The sequence below is a fragment of the Prunus mume genome, linkage group LG5 (assembly GCF_029339155.1).
Source record: "Prunus mume cultivar Tortuosa linkage group LG5, ASM2933915v1, whole genome shotgun sequence".
Lineage (NCBI taxonomy): Eukaryota > Viridiplantae > Streptophyta > Magnoliopsida > Rosales > Rosaceae > Prunus > Prunus mume.
This window is the reverse complement of record NC_142702.1, coordinates 14,597,515-14,611,523: the sequence shown is the minus strand read 5'-3', so window position 1 is coordinate 14,611,523 and position 14,009 is coordinate 14,597,515. Positions and strand designations below refer to the sequence as shown.

General features: G+C 37.6%; 3 protein-coding genes and 1 pseudogene across 4 annotated transcripts; 2 read left to right on the top strand and 2 right to left on the bottom strand.

Annotated features, from left to right (window-relative positions):
* Nucleotides 1-1,472: 1,472 nt before the first annotated feature.
* LOC103331313 (SKP1-like protein 11 pseudogene) lies at nucleotides 1,473-1,940 on the bottom strand (annotated as a pseudogene).
* A 2,311-nt stretch (nucleotides 1,941-4,251) lies between these two features.
* On the top strand, nucleotides 4,252-6,380 carry LOC103331314 (putative pectinesterase/pectinesterase inhibitor 51). Its single transcript, XM_008233934.3, has 2 exons — nucleotides 4,252-5,315; nucleotides 5,410-6,380. Exons 1-2 carry the CDS (start codon nucleotides 4,376-4,378, stop codon nucleotides 6,087-6,089), a joined length of 1,620 nt encoding a protein of 539 aa, XP_008232156.2. The 5' UTR covers nucleotides 4,252-4,375; the 3' UTR covers nucleotides 6,090-6,380.
* A 120-nt stretch (nucleotides 6,381-6,500) lies between these two features.
* Nucleotides 6,501-7,284, top strand: LOC103322632 (protein ALP1-like; the record flags this gene model as incomplete). Its single annotated transcript, XM_089052358.1, has 2 exons — nucleotides 6,501-6,726; nucleotides 6,800-7,284. Coding segments are annotated over 2 exons (711 nt in total), but the record flags the coding sequence as incomplete, so codon positions are not given.
* Nucleotides 7,285-7,626: 342 nt separating this feature from the next.
* LOC103331329 (G-type lectin S-receptor-like serine/threonine-protein kinase At4g27290) lies at nucleotides 7,627-11,477 on the bottom strand. 2 transcript variants are annotated; one of them, XM_089053193.1, is made up of 7 exons: nucleotides 10,072-11,477; nucleotides 9,582-9,713; nucleotides 9,186-9,340; nucleotides 8,898-9,108; nucleotides 8,543-8,780; nucleotides 8,311-8,461; nucleotides 7,627-8,132 (listed from the first exon to the last, which is right to left on the bottom strand). In XM_089053193.1, exons 1-7 carry the CDS (start codon nucleotides 11,348-11,350, stop codon nucleotides 7,836-7,838), a joined length of 2,463 nt encoding a protein of 820 aa, XP_088909319.1. In that variant the 5' UTR covers nucleotides 11,351-11,477; the 3' UTR covers nucleotides 7,627-7,835. The 2 variants fall into 2 exon arrangements, with proteins under 2 accessions (XP_088909319.1, XP_088909320.1); XM_089053194.1 differs by having other exon boundaries at nucleotides 9,186-9,325; nucleotides 10,072-11,475.
* Between the last annotated feature and the right edge of the window lie 2,532 nt (nucleotides 11,478-14,009).

Genomic DNA, 14,009 nt, shown 5'->3' with positions numbered 1-14,009 from the left:
TAGGATCTTTTACCTACATTTCATAATTTTCCAACCCCCCTCCAAAAAAAAATCAACTAAGTATATTGAATATTCATAAGGAAATGACGCATTATTGATAGCAGAGCAAATGACGCATTATTGATGCCACAAATGAAAAATTTCTCACCCTCACAAAAAACAAATCAAACCCAACAAAATCAATCCAGCAAGAGTGAACTTACCTCTCAAAGTCAATCGGGAGCTCCGAAGTCAGTCAGCTTGAGAGAATGTGGTGGACATTAGAGAGGATTCTTTCGTAGTGGAGACTCAATCTCTACCAAAATCGAGGAACAACTGCAGCAGCACGAAAAAGAGATATGCTACTTTGCTTTCATCTGGAATCTCTTCTGCTGAACGAAAAAGAGAAGGGGTTTTCACTTGAATCATAGAATCAAAACAGGGCAATAGCTAGGTAAAAGCCATTAATCGTCATACCTAGGATACCATAGATCGCAGGCCTCCCAAGGAGCTGATGACAATGAAGCGATTATAGAGTTTGGGAGCTTTGGATCTTTCTAATTGTGGATTTGCATTACATTAAAAAAAAGAGGTTTGTGTTCTTGAGTTTTTCACAGAGAGGGAAAAATCTTCAGCTGAAGTTGGGTTTCCAAACGGGTCAGATTTCAACCCGGTTCTATATGCACCCTCTTTTAAAAACTCACCGTTGGATTTTCATCCAACGGCTCTTACATACCCCTAAAAAAAACCCCTTATAACTTTCCACTCACTATAGAAGCACTCAGGTTAGAGAGAAGGTTGCTAGCATTCCTCAAACAAAAAATGAGTGGACTAAACCCAATGACAACTAATCATTTTGGACCTACATCCAAGAAGCCCAATGTTTTATTACATGTAGCATGAGATGATGATCCATCTCGTAGAGTAAATTATTATTATATGATTAACGGGGATATGACTCTTGACGTCACCTTGAAGGGCATTATTTTTGACATTTTGGGAGCTTGCTCAACAGTTAGAGCAGGTGAAGTTTTCGTTTACATCTCGTAGAGGGAACAAAGCAGGACATGAGGTTACTCGCTTTGTCACTCGTTCTGGAGGTTCCCATGTTTGGGATGTGATTTGGCCACATTGGCGGTTTAATGTACTAGCTGAGGATGCAAACCTTGATTTACGTCTATGAATTAAATTTCCCGAATTTTGGCACAAAAAAAAAAGTTAATTATTGTATGATCAATTTCTAAGATATGTAATATGTTAAGAATTTATCGAGAAAAAAGAAAAAAGGGAGGCATAATAACTCTTGTATCATTAGACATATTTGACAAAAGAGGTTTTGTAGAAATCTTAGTTACATCTAAGCAATCACCTAACAAAAAACTTAAATAAAAGAAACCCAGTTGAATTATAAGTAGAAACAAAATAATAGTCCAGACTAGACAAAAAGTACAATTATCTAATAATAATAGGCATGTAAGGGTTGTGTAACTCTCTCACTCGAATGCCCACTCGTTCTCCTCACGAATCTCCTTTTCTTCCTCAGGCGTAAAATCATTCTCGATGTTGAAGATCACACGGATCTCTTCAGGTGTCTTGTCCTGGATCATGTCCGCCACAGTCTGGCAAGTCAAATCCAGTAGGCTCTTGATGTCCAGATAGTTTGCAGCCAAGATTAAGTCAAACAGCTTGCTCAAGTCCACCTTCACGAACTCAGCGTCCCAGCTCTTGAGACTCTCTTTGTTCTTGACATCGGCATCCTCTTCATGGTGCTTCTTGCAGTACTCGATCACCTTTGCTAGGGCGCTGCTGGTCACATTTGACAGAGGTATCACGTCGTCGGCACAGTCATCCTCCACCATGTGCTTGATGGTCTGCGACTGCATGGCCACAGCCGCCTCCATCTCAAAGGTCTGGTTGTCGTCGCTCTTTAGGGTTATCTTCTTCATCTCGTCAGAGGCCATGGTTTTTGGTCTTTGTAATATTAATATAAGTCTTTAAGTTGAAACTTAGGAGAGTTTTTCTTTTCTGGCTTTGGAAGTTGAAGAGTTGAGTGATTTGAGTTTCAAAGACTTGGCATGATTTTATAGCCTACTCATAACACTTTGTCCAAGTAGGAGAAGGATGAGATGAGATTAAACTGTTGGCCCATCTCAATCGTATGACATATTTTCGTACATTTTCTCACCATTTTACTAACCCTAAAGTAAAAACAATATGGCTTGAAACAAGCTTATAGTTTCGAAACTAATTTCAAGGTAAAATTGTTGTCTGACAAGCTTCAAGCTACCGTTTGGATTGCTGGAATTCAAGCAATACTGTTTTTCAATGCCGACTTTTTGTATCACATGTTTTACTATTTCTTTTACCCACCAGCATAATATTGGAAGAAACGCAGCTCAAACCCCCAATCATATCCATATTCATCTGTACAAGAGCTCTTACTCAAAATTCATAATATTAGTCTCCTGATTATGCTAGTACATGACTGAACTTCTTATCTGGTCTAAAGTCCAAGCATAGTAATGTAATTCTTAAATACATGACAGAAAAATAGGCTCTTGTTATCTCATTTGGTAAACTCCCAATCATTACAACATGAGCCCTGAGTTTTATCAAACCTGAACTTTTTGTTTTTTTCTTTTCCTTTTCCAAAGGAGGAGAAATCTATGGATCCTGAACCTCTGCATTTTCCCGCATTTCACAAAATGTTGAGCGTTAGGCTACGTCATCTATTATAAATTTTGTGTTTTTTTTTCTCAACAAAATTGACGCGGGTATCATCTTTCCTTTACGTCCCTATATCTCTGTCTTCTATTAGCTCCTATCTCATCGCTATTCAGCCAAAACCCATTGTTTGCTTTGCAACTTATCAATATTCCTCCAATTTATAACTTTTAACTTTCATAAAAATACTCAATTAATTGCAATACCCGTTGATTATAGCCTACCCATCTTTTGCAATACCCAATTGATTGTTATTTGGAATTCAGCCAAATTCACGAAACGAAGCGGCGCCACTCTATATTTGGATGAAATGATAAACTACACAATTGAAATTTACAAAAATAGGTATGTCAAGCAATTCGTTCATCCTCGAAATTTATGCCTTCATATGAACTTACTTTACAAGCAATATTTTCAGCTCACATATTTAATATCTAAATGAGTCCTAAACTAATACCCTCAAGGCTCTCTCCAAAAGATAACCTGCAAAGAAACATTTATCAAGACTTATTAAACAACCCCAAGTAATTAATATCTAAATGTTGCCACACTATTATTATTGACAATCGATTAACATAAGGAACATGTAATCAAAAGAACAAGTTTTTGCAAATAACCCACCAGTGTAGTGATTTCGAGTTCTAGCATCCTTGTAGTATGTGTATATTATCGCCCCTCACAATATAAAAGGTCCTAAAAAAACAACCCAAAAAAAAAAATAATAATAAAATAAAATAAAAAGAAGCTGGAAACCTCAACCTTACAAGGGAAGTCAACGCTTCTTACATAATTGAATCCATAATTGATTATGTTTCTGGCCTGACTTTATTCTTACCTAATAGGTTTTGGTTTCCTTGTAATATGTACACTGATGTGATTTAGCACTACACTACTAAAAAAAGGCTCAAAAGAGACTGAATGCTATCAGTTCCTTTTTGCTTCTTTAGGGACTGAAAACAGTACCTATTGATAATATTAGAGACTGATATATATCAGTGTCTTTTAAAGGGATTATCTATTGATAATGTCACTGATTATAAAAATCAGTGCCTAATTTTTGCAATGGATCCCACATTCCTAGCACCCAATACTCGTACATCAATCCCAAATACATCCGTTCCTAATATAATCAAAAGGCACATAATGCTCATCAGTCCCTATTGAAATAGAAAAGCATTTTCATTATTTTGATATATTTAAATTTATTTGGTGTGTTTTTACAAAAGGGAAAGAGAGGGCCACAGCCTTCTATATTCTTTATGTTTGGAGATATATTGTTGCGATGGATTGAAAAGTCTACCCAGTGGGTTAGCAATAACAAACTGCCTCACCCACTTGACGTCATTGAAAATCGGTGGCTTTTGGAAAGAGCTGGATTCATTCCCTTATTGAGTCATTGATATCCATAACAAACTTTCCCTTTCCTCTTTGTTAGAGAGGCCATCAGCCAACTTTATTTTCCTACTATAACAAGAGATTTCCTAAAACGAGAAAAAAAAATATAGAAAATATTTCTCTCCTCCTTTTCTTGCATCGACAAGGTGGTAGCATTATAGGCTATAAAATCAATCCAAAGTCTCTCAACCTTTGCAACTCAAATCACTCAAACCCTCCAACTTCCAAAGCGAAAAAAAGAAACTCTCCCAAACCCAAGTTCCTGTTGCTCATCCCCATGGCCTCCTTCCTCTTCCTCCCTTTCCTCTCCCTCACTCTCTTCCTCTCTCTCCCCTCCGCCGCCCGCAATCTTCAACCCCGCATGCACGTCACCGCCCCTATCCCTCTGATCCAGCAAGTCTGCAAAGCCACGAGATTTCCCGACACTTGTCAGGCCTCCTTAGCCGGGCTCGCCACTGACCCAAACACCACCCCAATCCAAGCCATCCAATCCTCTATCAAGGTCTCCACCGATGACCTCCACACGGCGCAGAAGATGGTGAAGGCTATTCTAGACTCGTCCGCAGGCAACCAAAACCGCACCACCGCCGCTAACAATTGCCTCGACGACCTCGGGAACTCCCGGTACCGCATTTCGCTGGCCACTGACAACCTGTCACGTGGAAGCATTAAAAACGCACGTGCCTCCTTGAGCGCCGCGCTGCTCTACCAATACGACTGCTGGTCGGGTCTCAAGTACTCCAACGACACCCAGATGGTCAACGAGACGATGGCGTTTCTCGACGCGCTGGCGGGAAAGTCCAGCAACACCCTCATCATGATGTTCTCGTACTACAACTTCGGAAACGACACCAAGTTGTGGGCCCCACCCAAGACCGAGCGCGACGGGTTCTGGGAGCGGGTCGAGGGCAGAGGGTCCGGCCAGGAGGTTCGGGGAGGAGTGCCGTCGAATTTAACAGCGGACGTGACGGTGTGCAAGGAGAAGACGGAGAAATGCTACAGGACGGTGCAGAGGGCGGTGAACGCCGCACCGGATAACGCGGGAGAGAAGAAGTTCGTGATTCGCATAAAGGCTGGGGTGTACGACGAGATCGTGAGGGTGCCCTTAGAGAAGCGGAACGTGGTGTTTTTGGGTGACGGGATTGGCAAAACGGTAATTACCGGGTCGTTGAATGTGGGCATGCCAGGAATCTCCACGTACAATTCTGCCACTGTCGGTAGGTTATTTGCGTAACTTTTTATTTTTATTTATTACAAGTTTTTATTATGCTTTGAAAGTAAAGGTTCTGATTGTTTCTTATTATTTTTCAGGTGTTCTTGGAGATGGGTTCATGGCCAGTGGTCTCACAATCCAGAACACAGCAGGCCCTGATGTCCACCAAGCAGTAGCCTTCAGATCAGACAGTGATCTCTCTGTGATTGAGAACTGTGAAATCTTAGGCAACCAGGACACTCTATACGCACACGGCAACCGCCAGTTCTACAAGTCATGCAACATCCAAGGCAACGTCGATTTCATCTTCGGAAACTCAGCTGCGGTTTTCCAAGACTGCAACATCCTCATCCGCCCTCGACAACTAAACCCCGAGATCGGCGAAAGTAGCACCGTCACAGCTCACGGCAGAACAGACCCTGCACAATCAACTGGTTTCGTATTTCAGAACTGCTTGATCAATGGCACCGAAGAGTTCATGAAGCTGTATCAAAACAACCCCAAAGTGCACAAGAGCTACTTGGGGAGGCCATGGAAGGAGTATTCAAGGACAGTTTTTATAAACTGTACCATGGAAGCTCTTCTTTCCCCAGATGGGTGGATGACTTGGAGTGAGGATTTTGCTTTGAGCACCCTTTTCTATGGGGAGTTTGGTAATTCTGGAGCTGGTTCTGATTTTTCCAAGAGAGTGCCCTTTAGTAGCAAGATCCCACCTGAGCATGTTAATGCATATTCTGTGCAGAATTTTATTCAGGGAAATGAGTGGATTTCAACATGAAAATTTGTAGGGATTTTGAAATCCGTTATTAATAATAGCAGATATATTACAAATTTATAAATAAACCCAATCTTAGACATGTATTTATAAAAAAAACCCAAGTACTATTTAAACATAGAAACACACCCAAAATCAACCCCAAAGTCAACTTTTTGGGTGTGTTTATAAATGAGTTTTGAGTGTGTGTAATGATGGGTTTTGGGTGTGTTTATAAAGTTTTTTGGGTGTTGGGTTTTTTTATAATTTCAACCTCCATTTTGGGTGTTTTAGTGAAACTCCCTTTTTTTATAATTTCAACCCTCATTTTGGGTGTTTTAGTGAAACTCCCTTATTATTATTGTAGTTTTTGTATTAGTTTTAGTACTGTTATTATTCAAAATACATAACATCTAATGCCTTAATTTATTTTAGGGTTGTATTGGAGCTATTGATGGCACACATATACCAGCAATGGTGACAGGGCGTGAAGTAAGTAGTTATCGTGATCGTCATGGTAAAATATCACAAAATGTGCTAGCTGCTTGTAACTTTGATTTGGAATTCATATACGTTCTTAGTGGATGGGAGGGTTCAACTCATGATTCCAAAGTGTTAAATGATTCTTTATCAAGGAGGAACGGACTTAAAGTGCCACAAGGTATATATTTATTTATTTATGTCTATATTAGGTAGTATTGTAAATATTAATTGGATTTGTGTCGTATATTTAGGTAAATATTTCTTAGTGGATTGTGGATTCCCAAATCGGCATCAATTTTTAGCTCAATTTCAAGGTGTTCGATATCATCTTCAAGATTTTGCCGGTCAAGGTCGTGATCCTGAAAATGCAGTTGAGTTGTTCAATCTTAGACATCCTTTCTTAAGAAACGTAATTGAGAGAATATTCGGTATATTTAAATCACGATTCACAATTTTTAAGTCTACCCCTCCATTTCCATATGAGACACAAGCAGAGTTGGTCTTAGCTTGTGCAAGGTTGCACAATTTTCTCCGCAAGGAGTGTCGTTCTGATGAATTTCCTATTGAAGAAAACAACGAGCATTCAGCATCGTCATCATCACTAGAAAATGAGGGAAATAATTATGACCAAGTTTTTCAAACCCAAGAACAACAACGCGAGAATGCTAACCAATGGAGGGTTGGGATATCTTCAAATATGTGGAGAGATGCTATGAATGACGGGAGTCAAAGATGAGCAATGAAGTAGATACTTATTTGTTTTTATGCATTTAGAATTATAGTTTCCTTATCATTTTTTTGTCATGAAATTACTTTTATGTTTTTACTTTTGCGCATTTGTCATAAACATGTAGACATAAGTCTTTATTTGGTTGCACATTTGAACAAATTAGATGCCCTTTTTAAAAAAAATTTCTTTGGATGTATTGATTTGGAAGTTCAATAGCTCAAATGTCTTTGTAAAGGTACTAAATCTAGAAAAACGATAAACAGCCCAATATATATATATATATATATATATATTCGAACTCTAATAAACTCTTTTAAAATCTACGATAAAACTCTAACAAACAACATCAAAATCAATCTAGGAATTCAATCAAACTCTATGTGGAGTTGATAGAAATCAATTGAACTTCATTGAAATCTACAAACTTTATGACTCCATTTAACTCTTTTAAAATCTTAATTGAATACACCCCCTAAGACAACAAGCATCAAGTCAATCTGCCAAACACATTCCGTGATGATAGACAGAACCATCAACAAAGCACCCAGAACAAAAATCTACCGAGCCTCGATCACTGTAGTGCTGCAATAATTCACTGAAAACGGGCGCTTCCTTGATGGTGATTCAGGGACACTTCGTTCAGTGTAAAAACCAGGCTGCTTTGGTGGAGGCAAAGTAATATCACTGCTCAACATTAGAACCACATATGACATGTTTGGTCTATCTTCTGGTACTCTTTGTACACATAACAGCCCCACATGAAGACACCTTAACACTTCAGATATGTTGCACGAATCATATAACGTCGTATCTATCAATTCCCGTTGTTTATCTTGAATCCATAATGTCCATGCCTTGAACAAATTGAAAAATAAATGAGATGTTGGTAGGATGACATGTAATTAGAGCATTGCTACATTCTGTCTATACTGGTATATGGCATGTCATTGGAAAAAGTGCTTAGAACATTGCACTGTCTAATTCGCTAGTTTATTCAAAGTAAAATGATGGTACTTAATGCTTTATACTCACATGTCCAAGAAGGTTAAGGTGGTGATCTGGATGAGAAAATCCCCTATTCTTTTTCCTACTCAACATCTCTAGCAGTATAACTCCAAAGCTAAAGACATCAGATTTCATTGAGAAAATTCCATCTACTGCATATTCGGGAGACATGTAACCACTGAACAATCAAGTTTCAGTAAGTAAGAATTTCAACAAAAACAACACAATGTAAAATGTAAACCATAGAAAATATACTTACTACGTTCCAACCACTCTTTTTGTATTACCCCGACTTTGATCACTTCCAAATGTTTTAGCTAGGCCGAAGTCTGAAATCTTAGGGATCATATCATTATCAAGCAGGATATTGCTAGCTTTCAAATCTCTATGGATAATCCTTAATCTAGAGTCCTGGTGAAGATAAAGAAGCCCTCTAGCAATTCCACCAATAATGTGGAAGCACGTAGGCCAGTCGAGCAATTTTTGTCCCTCTTGATCTGAAGAAAATTTCAGGCTGTTAACTCAATGCAACATTGAATCCTTGTAGAATAAGATTAAAGGTGAAGGATAGTATGACTTAAAAGCCATATGGTTGGCATCAGAGAGGACCATACCAAAAATAAAGAAGTCCAAGCTTTTGTTGGGCATGAATTCATATATCAAGATTTTTTCCTCTTCTTGAACGCAACAACCCAAGAGCTTTACAAGATTGCGGTGCTGAAGTCTTGCTATCAGTATAACTTCATTTTTAAACTCTATAATTCCTTGTCCGGAATTCTTCGAAAGCCTTTTCACTGCAATTTCTTTCCCTCCTATCAATGTACCCTATGGATCATCATTTAGAAAAGCCTTAAAACTTGTATCACAGAGTAGCTCACTTTCGATGCATAAATTTATGTTACCTTGTACACAGGTCCAAAACCACCTTCTCCCAGCTTGTTGCTGCTTGAAAAGTCATTAGTGGCTTTAGCTAGGGTGGGCAAATCAAATAATGGTAACTCCATGTCTTCACTGTCTTCTCCAAGGTAATCTTTTCTGACTCCTGAAATTGGTAGATCTTCAGCATGGATAAACAGATGTGTAAGAATTCTATTGGTTAATCAATTGGTCAAATCACCATATGCCATGTGTCACCATTTAATTGGTTCAATGCTTTACCCTAAACCAACTCTTGGAGAAATTATAGAATAGTCTAATGCATATTTCATTGGAACACAAGAAAATCAAACTATCTAAATTAAATACTAATAATCTAATGCATATTTCAGTCGAGATACTTTCCATGTTGAGATATTTACCTTGATTTCTGAGTTTCCTCTTTCGTATATACAATATCAATGCAATTGTAAACCACACAAGAAAAACTGCAGAGCCGATGAGTATTCCGGGTAGCTTTTTCTTCTTGAAAGTGCTCTTTCTCTCAATTCTATCTGAAATATTATAATTAAAACAGAAGCTTCATGCAATTTTCTCATGGTTAAAGTAATGGTGAATCTAAAACCAACTTATTTTAGCTATACTTTGCATAACTGCAGATGAAGCAGCAAGGCCAACCCAGGAAATCTCCACCATTTGTGGTTTTCATGCTATTACCATTAGGTAGAAGAACATGTAATTCGGGTTTTCATGCTGCTTCTTACTGCTGCCCCATCAAACCCCCTTCCAAAAGCAAAACACAACAAGCAGACAAAAACTCGTTTTTCCTTAACCTTTAAATATATTGTCAAAATGTTTTCCACTATCGTCTTGAAAAACAAAAATAAGATCAAATAAAAGTCTAAGACTTACCAAGTTCTGAAGCTTCAATCCGTATGTAGAGGTCTTGACCGCCACCGGCAGTTAATTCCTTTATGTCAAGGAGGCTACCAAACCACAGCAAGCAGCCAGTTCCCCTGATATCTAAATTTGCATATGCCGTACATGAGCAGTTGTTCAAACATAATCCATTGCATTCCTTGAGGCTCATGCTTTTGTCAAACCATGAGGAAGATGTGTCTGGCAATTTAACCCCAGTGTATGTTAGGAAGCCATCTCCAGAGCTGCAAGCCAATGGAATCTTTCTAACACACCCATCAGACCAATATCCTAAATTCCAATCTTTTGGAGATTTTGGTACAAATCCCTTCAAGCATGCACATATGGGAGAGACATTGATACGGCAACTAGAATATGCACCACACAAGGCATAATTCTCACACTGGTCTGCTTGGAATGTAGAGGAAAGTTCCCAACTATGTGTTTGGTACACCCATCTGAATTGCTGCACAATGCCTGATGGATTCAACATATATCTCAAGAACATGGACGTGTTTAGAAGCCTGTACTCATAATAGATCTCATCCTTGTTCAACACAAATTCAAACTCCAATGTTGGGTTTGCTTGTGTTTTTGGAGGATATGGATATGCTGTAAAATAAAGGCCGTTCCATGACCCTCCTCTAGCCATTATCTTAGCTCCTTTCATAATAACAACTTGTGGCAAACCACGGAGATCCATCCCTACTGAAAACTCTCCAGGAGCAGGATCGTCTGTGCTCTTCCAAGACGAGGCGTACCTATCTAAACCAGTAACTAAGTCCCAACCAAGCTTCATTTCTGGTAACAATGTGTCACAAGGATAATCAAAACTCTGCCACAAGAAGCTATCAGGGTTAGTTTCATTTCCATCTTTCACAACAAGGTTTCCTGAATCCATGAGTTGTGATACTGGATTCCCTGCAGTTCTAGATGAATTGGATGTCCATTTCATGCTGTTTGAGCTATTGAGAAGGACTAGAACTCCTTGCTCGGTAACCTTCAAAACTCCTGAAGAATCGCCAAGTGGTGTTTCTCTGTTGGCTACCCATACAACTGTATCAGTATCAAAAGAGTACCATATTCCCAAGTATCGGCCCTTTGACGCACCAGGGCTAAAGAATCCCAGTTCGAAGCTTCCACCTGCTGAAACTAGAGTTTCACCATCTCTCATCGATCGACTTGGAGTGATTGTGTCTAATGCGGTTGTAGTTGAGATTCCTATGAAAGAGATTAACAAGGAGCAGACAAAAAGTTTTCTCAAGGCTTGCATCGATATTCTGAGACTATAAAAGTTATGCAGAGAAGATGGAAGAAGCAAAAGCTAGAAGTAAAAGACCCCTGGTTTCGAAACTCTTGGCCGTGGACACCCTTTATATAAGCTAGATGTATTATTCTCTTAATGCTAAGGAAAAACAGAGGAAATATTCTCTTAATGCTAAGGAAAAACAGAGGAAACCTTAGATGATTGGGGACAGGTGCCGACAATTCCAAGGTAGATGTATTATTCTCTTAATGCTAAGGAAAAACAGAGGACACTGGTCCCATCACCAAGTGGGCCTTCGAGATACTGGGCTTGCGGGTCAGAGAAGAGTGGTTGTATCATGAATCACTGCTGACACAACACCTTGGTTTCGAAAGTTTTGGCCTTGGACTTTGGTTTCTTACAGTGCTTGGTTTTTTTATAAATACATGTTTAGGATTGAGTTTATTTATAAATTTGTATAATAATAATAATATTTACTATAACGAATGAAGTAGTCATTACTTATCTTAAAATACCACATAGCTTCATAAACACATCAGGATACATCCTATATAGCTGTCGAAAGTGTTGAGGATCCTTATTTAGTACCTTATTTATATAATTGTACCCAATTGTAGAAATTGGGCATCGAGCTAACGAAAGTTCAATATGACCATCATGTATGAGAGCCATTAAAGCATTGAGCACTTGAGCTATTGCTTCTGTTGCCATCAACAGTATTTTAATGGTTTCATAATCATGTTTTTCTAATTCTTCATCGTCCATTTCCTCTTCTTCTTTTTCTTCCCCGATTTCTTCATTCCATAGTACTTCATCTACTTCTTCCATCTCCATTAATAATGTTACTAGATAATACATGCAATTTTTAATTAGTTCATAAGAAAAAAATATATATATGAAGATAATTTTTTCCCTTTTTGTTTTGTTTTGGCATGGACTAGATATATATAGTACATTGATAAAGAAGGGAAACGCAGAACAAGAAAAAAGGATGATTGTAGATGAAGAAGGCTATTGACATTTGATGAACAGCAACAACAACAAAAAAGGATGATGTAGAAAAGTACATAAACAAAAAAAAAACAGCAACCAAAAACCTATTTAAAAAAAACAGTAACCAAAAATAGAAGAAGGGAAAAGTAGAAACAGCAATTGCTTGGGAAACGCAGAACAAAAAAAAAACAAGGGATGATGCAGAAAAAGTACAGAAACAAAAAAAAAACAGCAACCAAAAAACTGTCCCAGAAAAAAAAATAGCAACCAAAAAAAAAGAAAAAGAAGGAAAAGTAGAAACAGCAATTGCTTGGATATATGATGACAACAATAACTAGTCAACTATTCATACATGATGTGCATCAAATACAAGCAACAGCAATTGCTTGGATATATGATGACAACAATAACTAGTCAACTATTCATATTTGATGCACATTGCTTGTATATATGATGAAAACAATAACTAGTCAACTATTCATACATGATGTGCATCAAATACAAGCAACAGCAATTGCTTGGATATATAATGATGTATAGCAACATCAATTATTCAAGCACTGGAAAGCTAGAAAAAGAGAAGAGATTTTTTACCTCCACTGGACAAGCACACATGTTCAAGGACTAGAAAGCGTAGAGCACGTTCAAAGTTTCTAGGGTTCACATAAGATTTGTCAAAGCATTTTGTGTTTATACTTACCACTTTATTTTCTAACGAAATCGGGCAACTTATTAATTCCTTCAAAATAAATTACTTTTTGAATACACCTAAATTTTGTTTGACTTTTTAAAAGTCATAATTAAATATACCTAGATTTCGATGTATTTTTTTAATATCAATTGAAATCTGAATTGAATACACCCAAACTTTTACAAACTCTTTTAAAATCTAAATTGAATACACCCAAACTTTTAAACTCTTTTAAATTCTTTTAAAATCTTAATTGAATGGGAGACAATGACATGAGACATTATCATTATTCATGTTATGAAAGAAAAATGTGTTGAATTAGAAGTTGGTTTCGAGCTTTGCCATTCATTTTATTTTACTCTGTTCTACTCCCCCAAGGTATGCTGTAAGTAATGATATTTTACAACCAGAAAATGTGTGAATTGTGAATAAGTGTGAGACTTCATCCATTTAGGTAATTTTACGTTTGTTGAAATTCACATCGCAGCCCAATTGGTGTTTTTTTTTTTTCATTAGTTATTTCCTGATGCACAAATCTTAGAATGAACACTGATAACAGTAAAAGATGAAAACATAGTGTTTCTTTTCTTTTCATTCCTTTGAGAATAAGATTGAATTTCAGCGGGAAGGAAAGCAGTTAATACATCAGCGCATAGGAGAGAGGAGACCCGAGGGACCTTCATCTAAAGAAATGCCATATTTGGCGCCACACACGCTTTAACAACCAATGGAAGTAGAAGATTATGAGTAACAATTTTCCCAACTCTCAATGAAGTGTAAAGCTTTTTGGATTCTCTGAGGAAAATGCTAAAATATAAATATGTTTTGAATGTATTAGGTTAATTTTATTTTTCTCCATAAGGAGGTATATTTAAGAGTTTACAGGGTGCTTTACAAGAAATTAGATACAATAAAGAATTAGAAAAGTATCTCCTAATTACACAGTGATTTGTCAACTATATAAAAATAGAAAAGTAAATC

What these genes read in the sequence shown, in the direction of transcription:
- LOC103331314 (XM_008233934.3), top strand. Translation starts at nt 4,376, where the DNA reads ATGGCCTCCTTCCTCTTCCTCCCTTTCCTCTCCCTCACTCTCTTCCTC. An exon ending in GTACAATTCTGCCACTGTCG is followed by an intron (nt 5,316 to 5,409) that starts GTAGGTTATTTG and finishes ATTATTTTTCAG; the next exon opens with GTGTTCTTGGAGATGGGTTC.
- LOC103331329 (XM_089053193.1), bottom strand. Translation starts at nt 11,350, where the DNA reads ATGCAAGCCTTGAGAAAACTTTTTGTCTGCTCCTTGTTAATCTCTTTC. An exon ending in CTTGGACTTCTTTATTTTTG is followed by an intron (nt 8,781 to 8,897) that starts GTATGGTCCTCT and finishes AATTTTCTTCAG; the next exon opens with ATCAAGAGGGACAAAAATTG. An exon ending in ACCTTAACCTTCTTGGACAT is followed by an intron (nt 8,133 to 8,310) that starts GTGAGTATAAAG and finishes AATTTGTTCAAG; the next exon opens with GCATGGACATTATGGATTCA.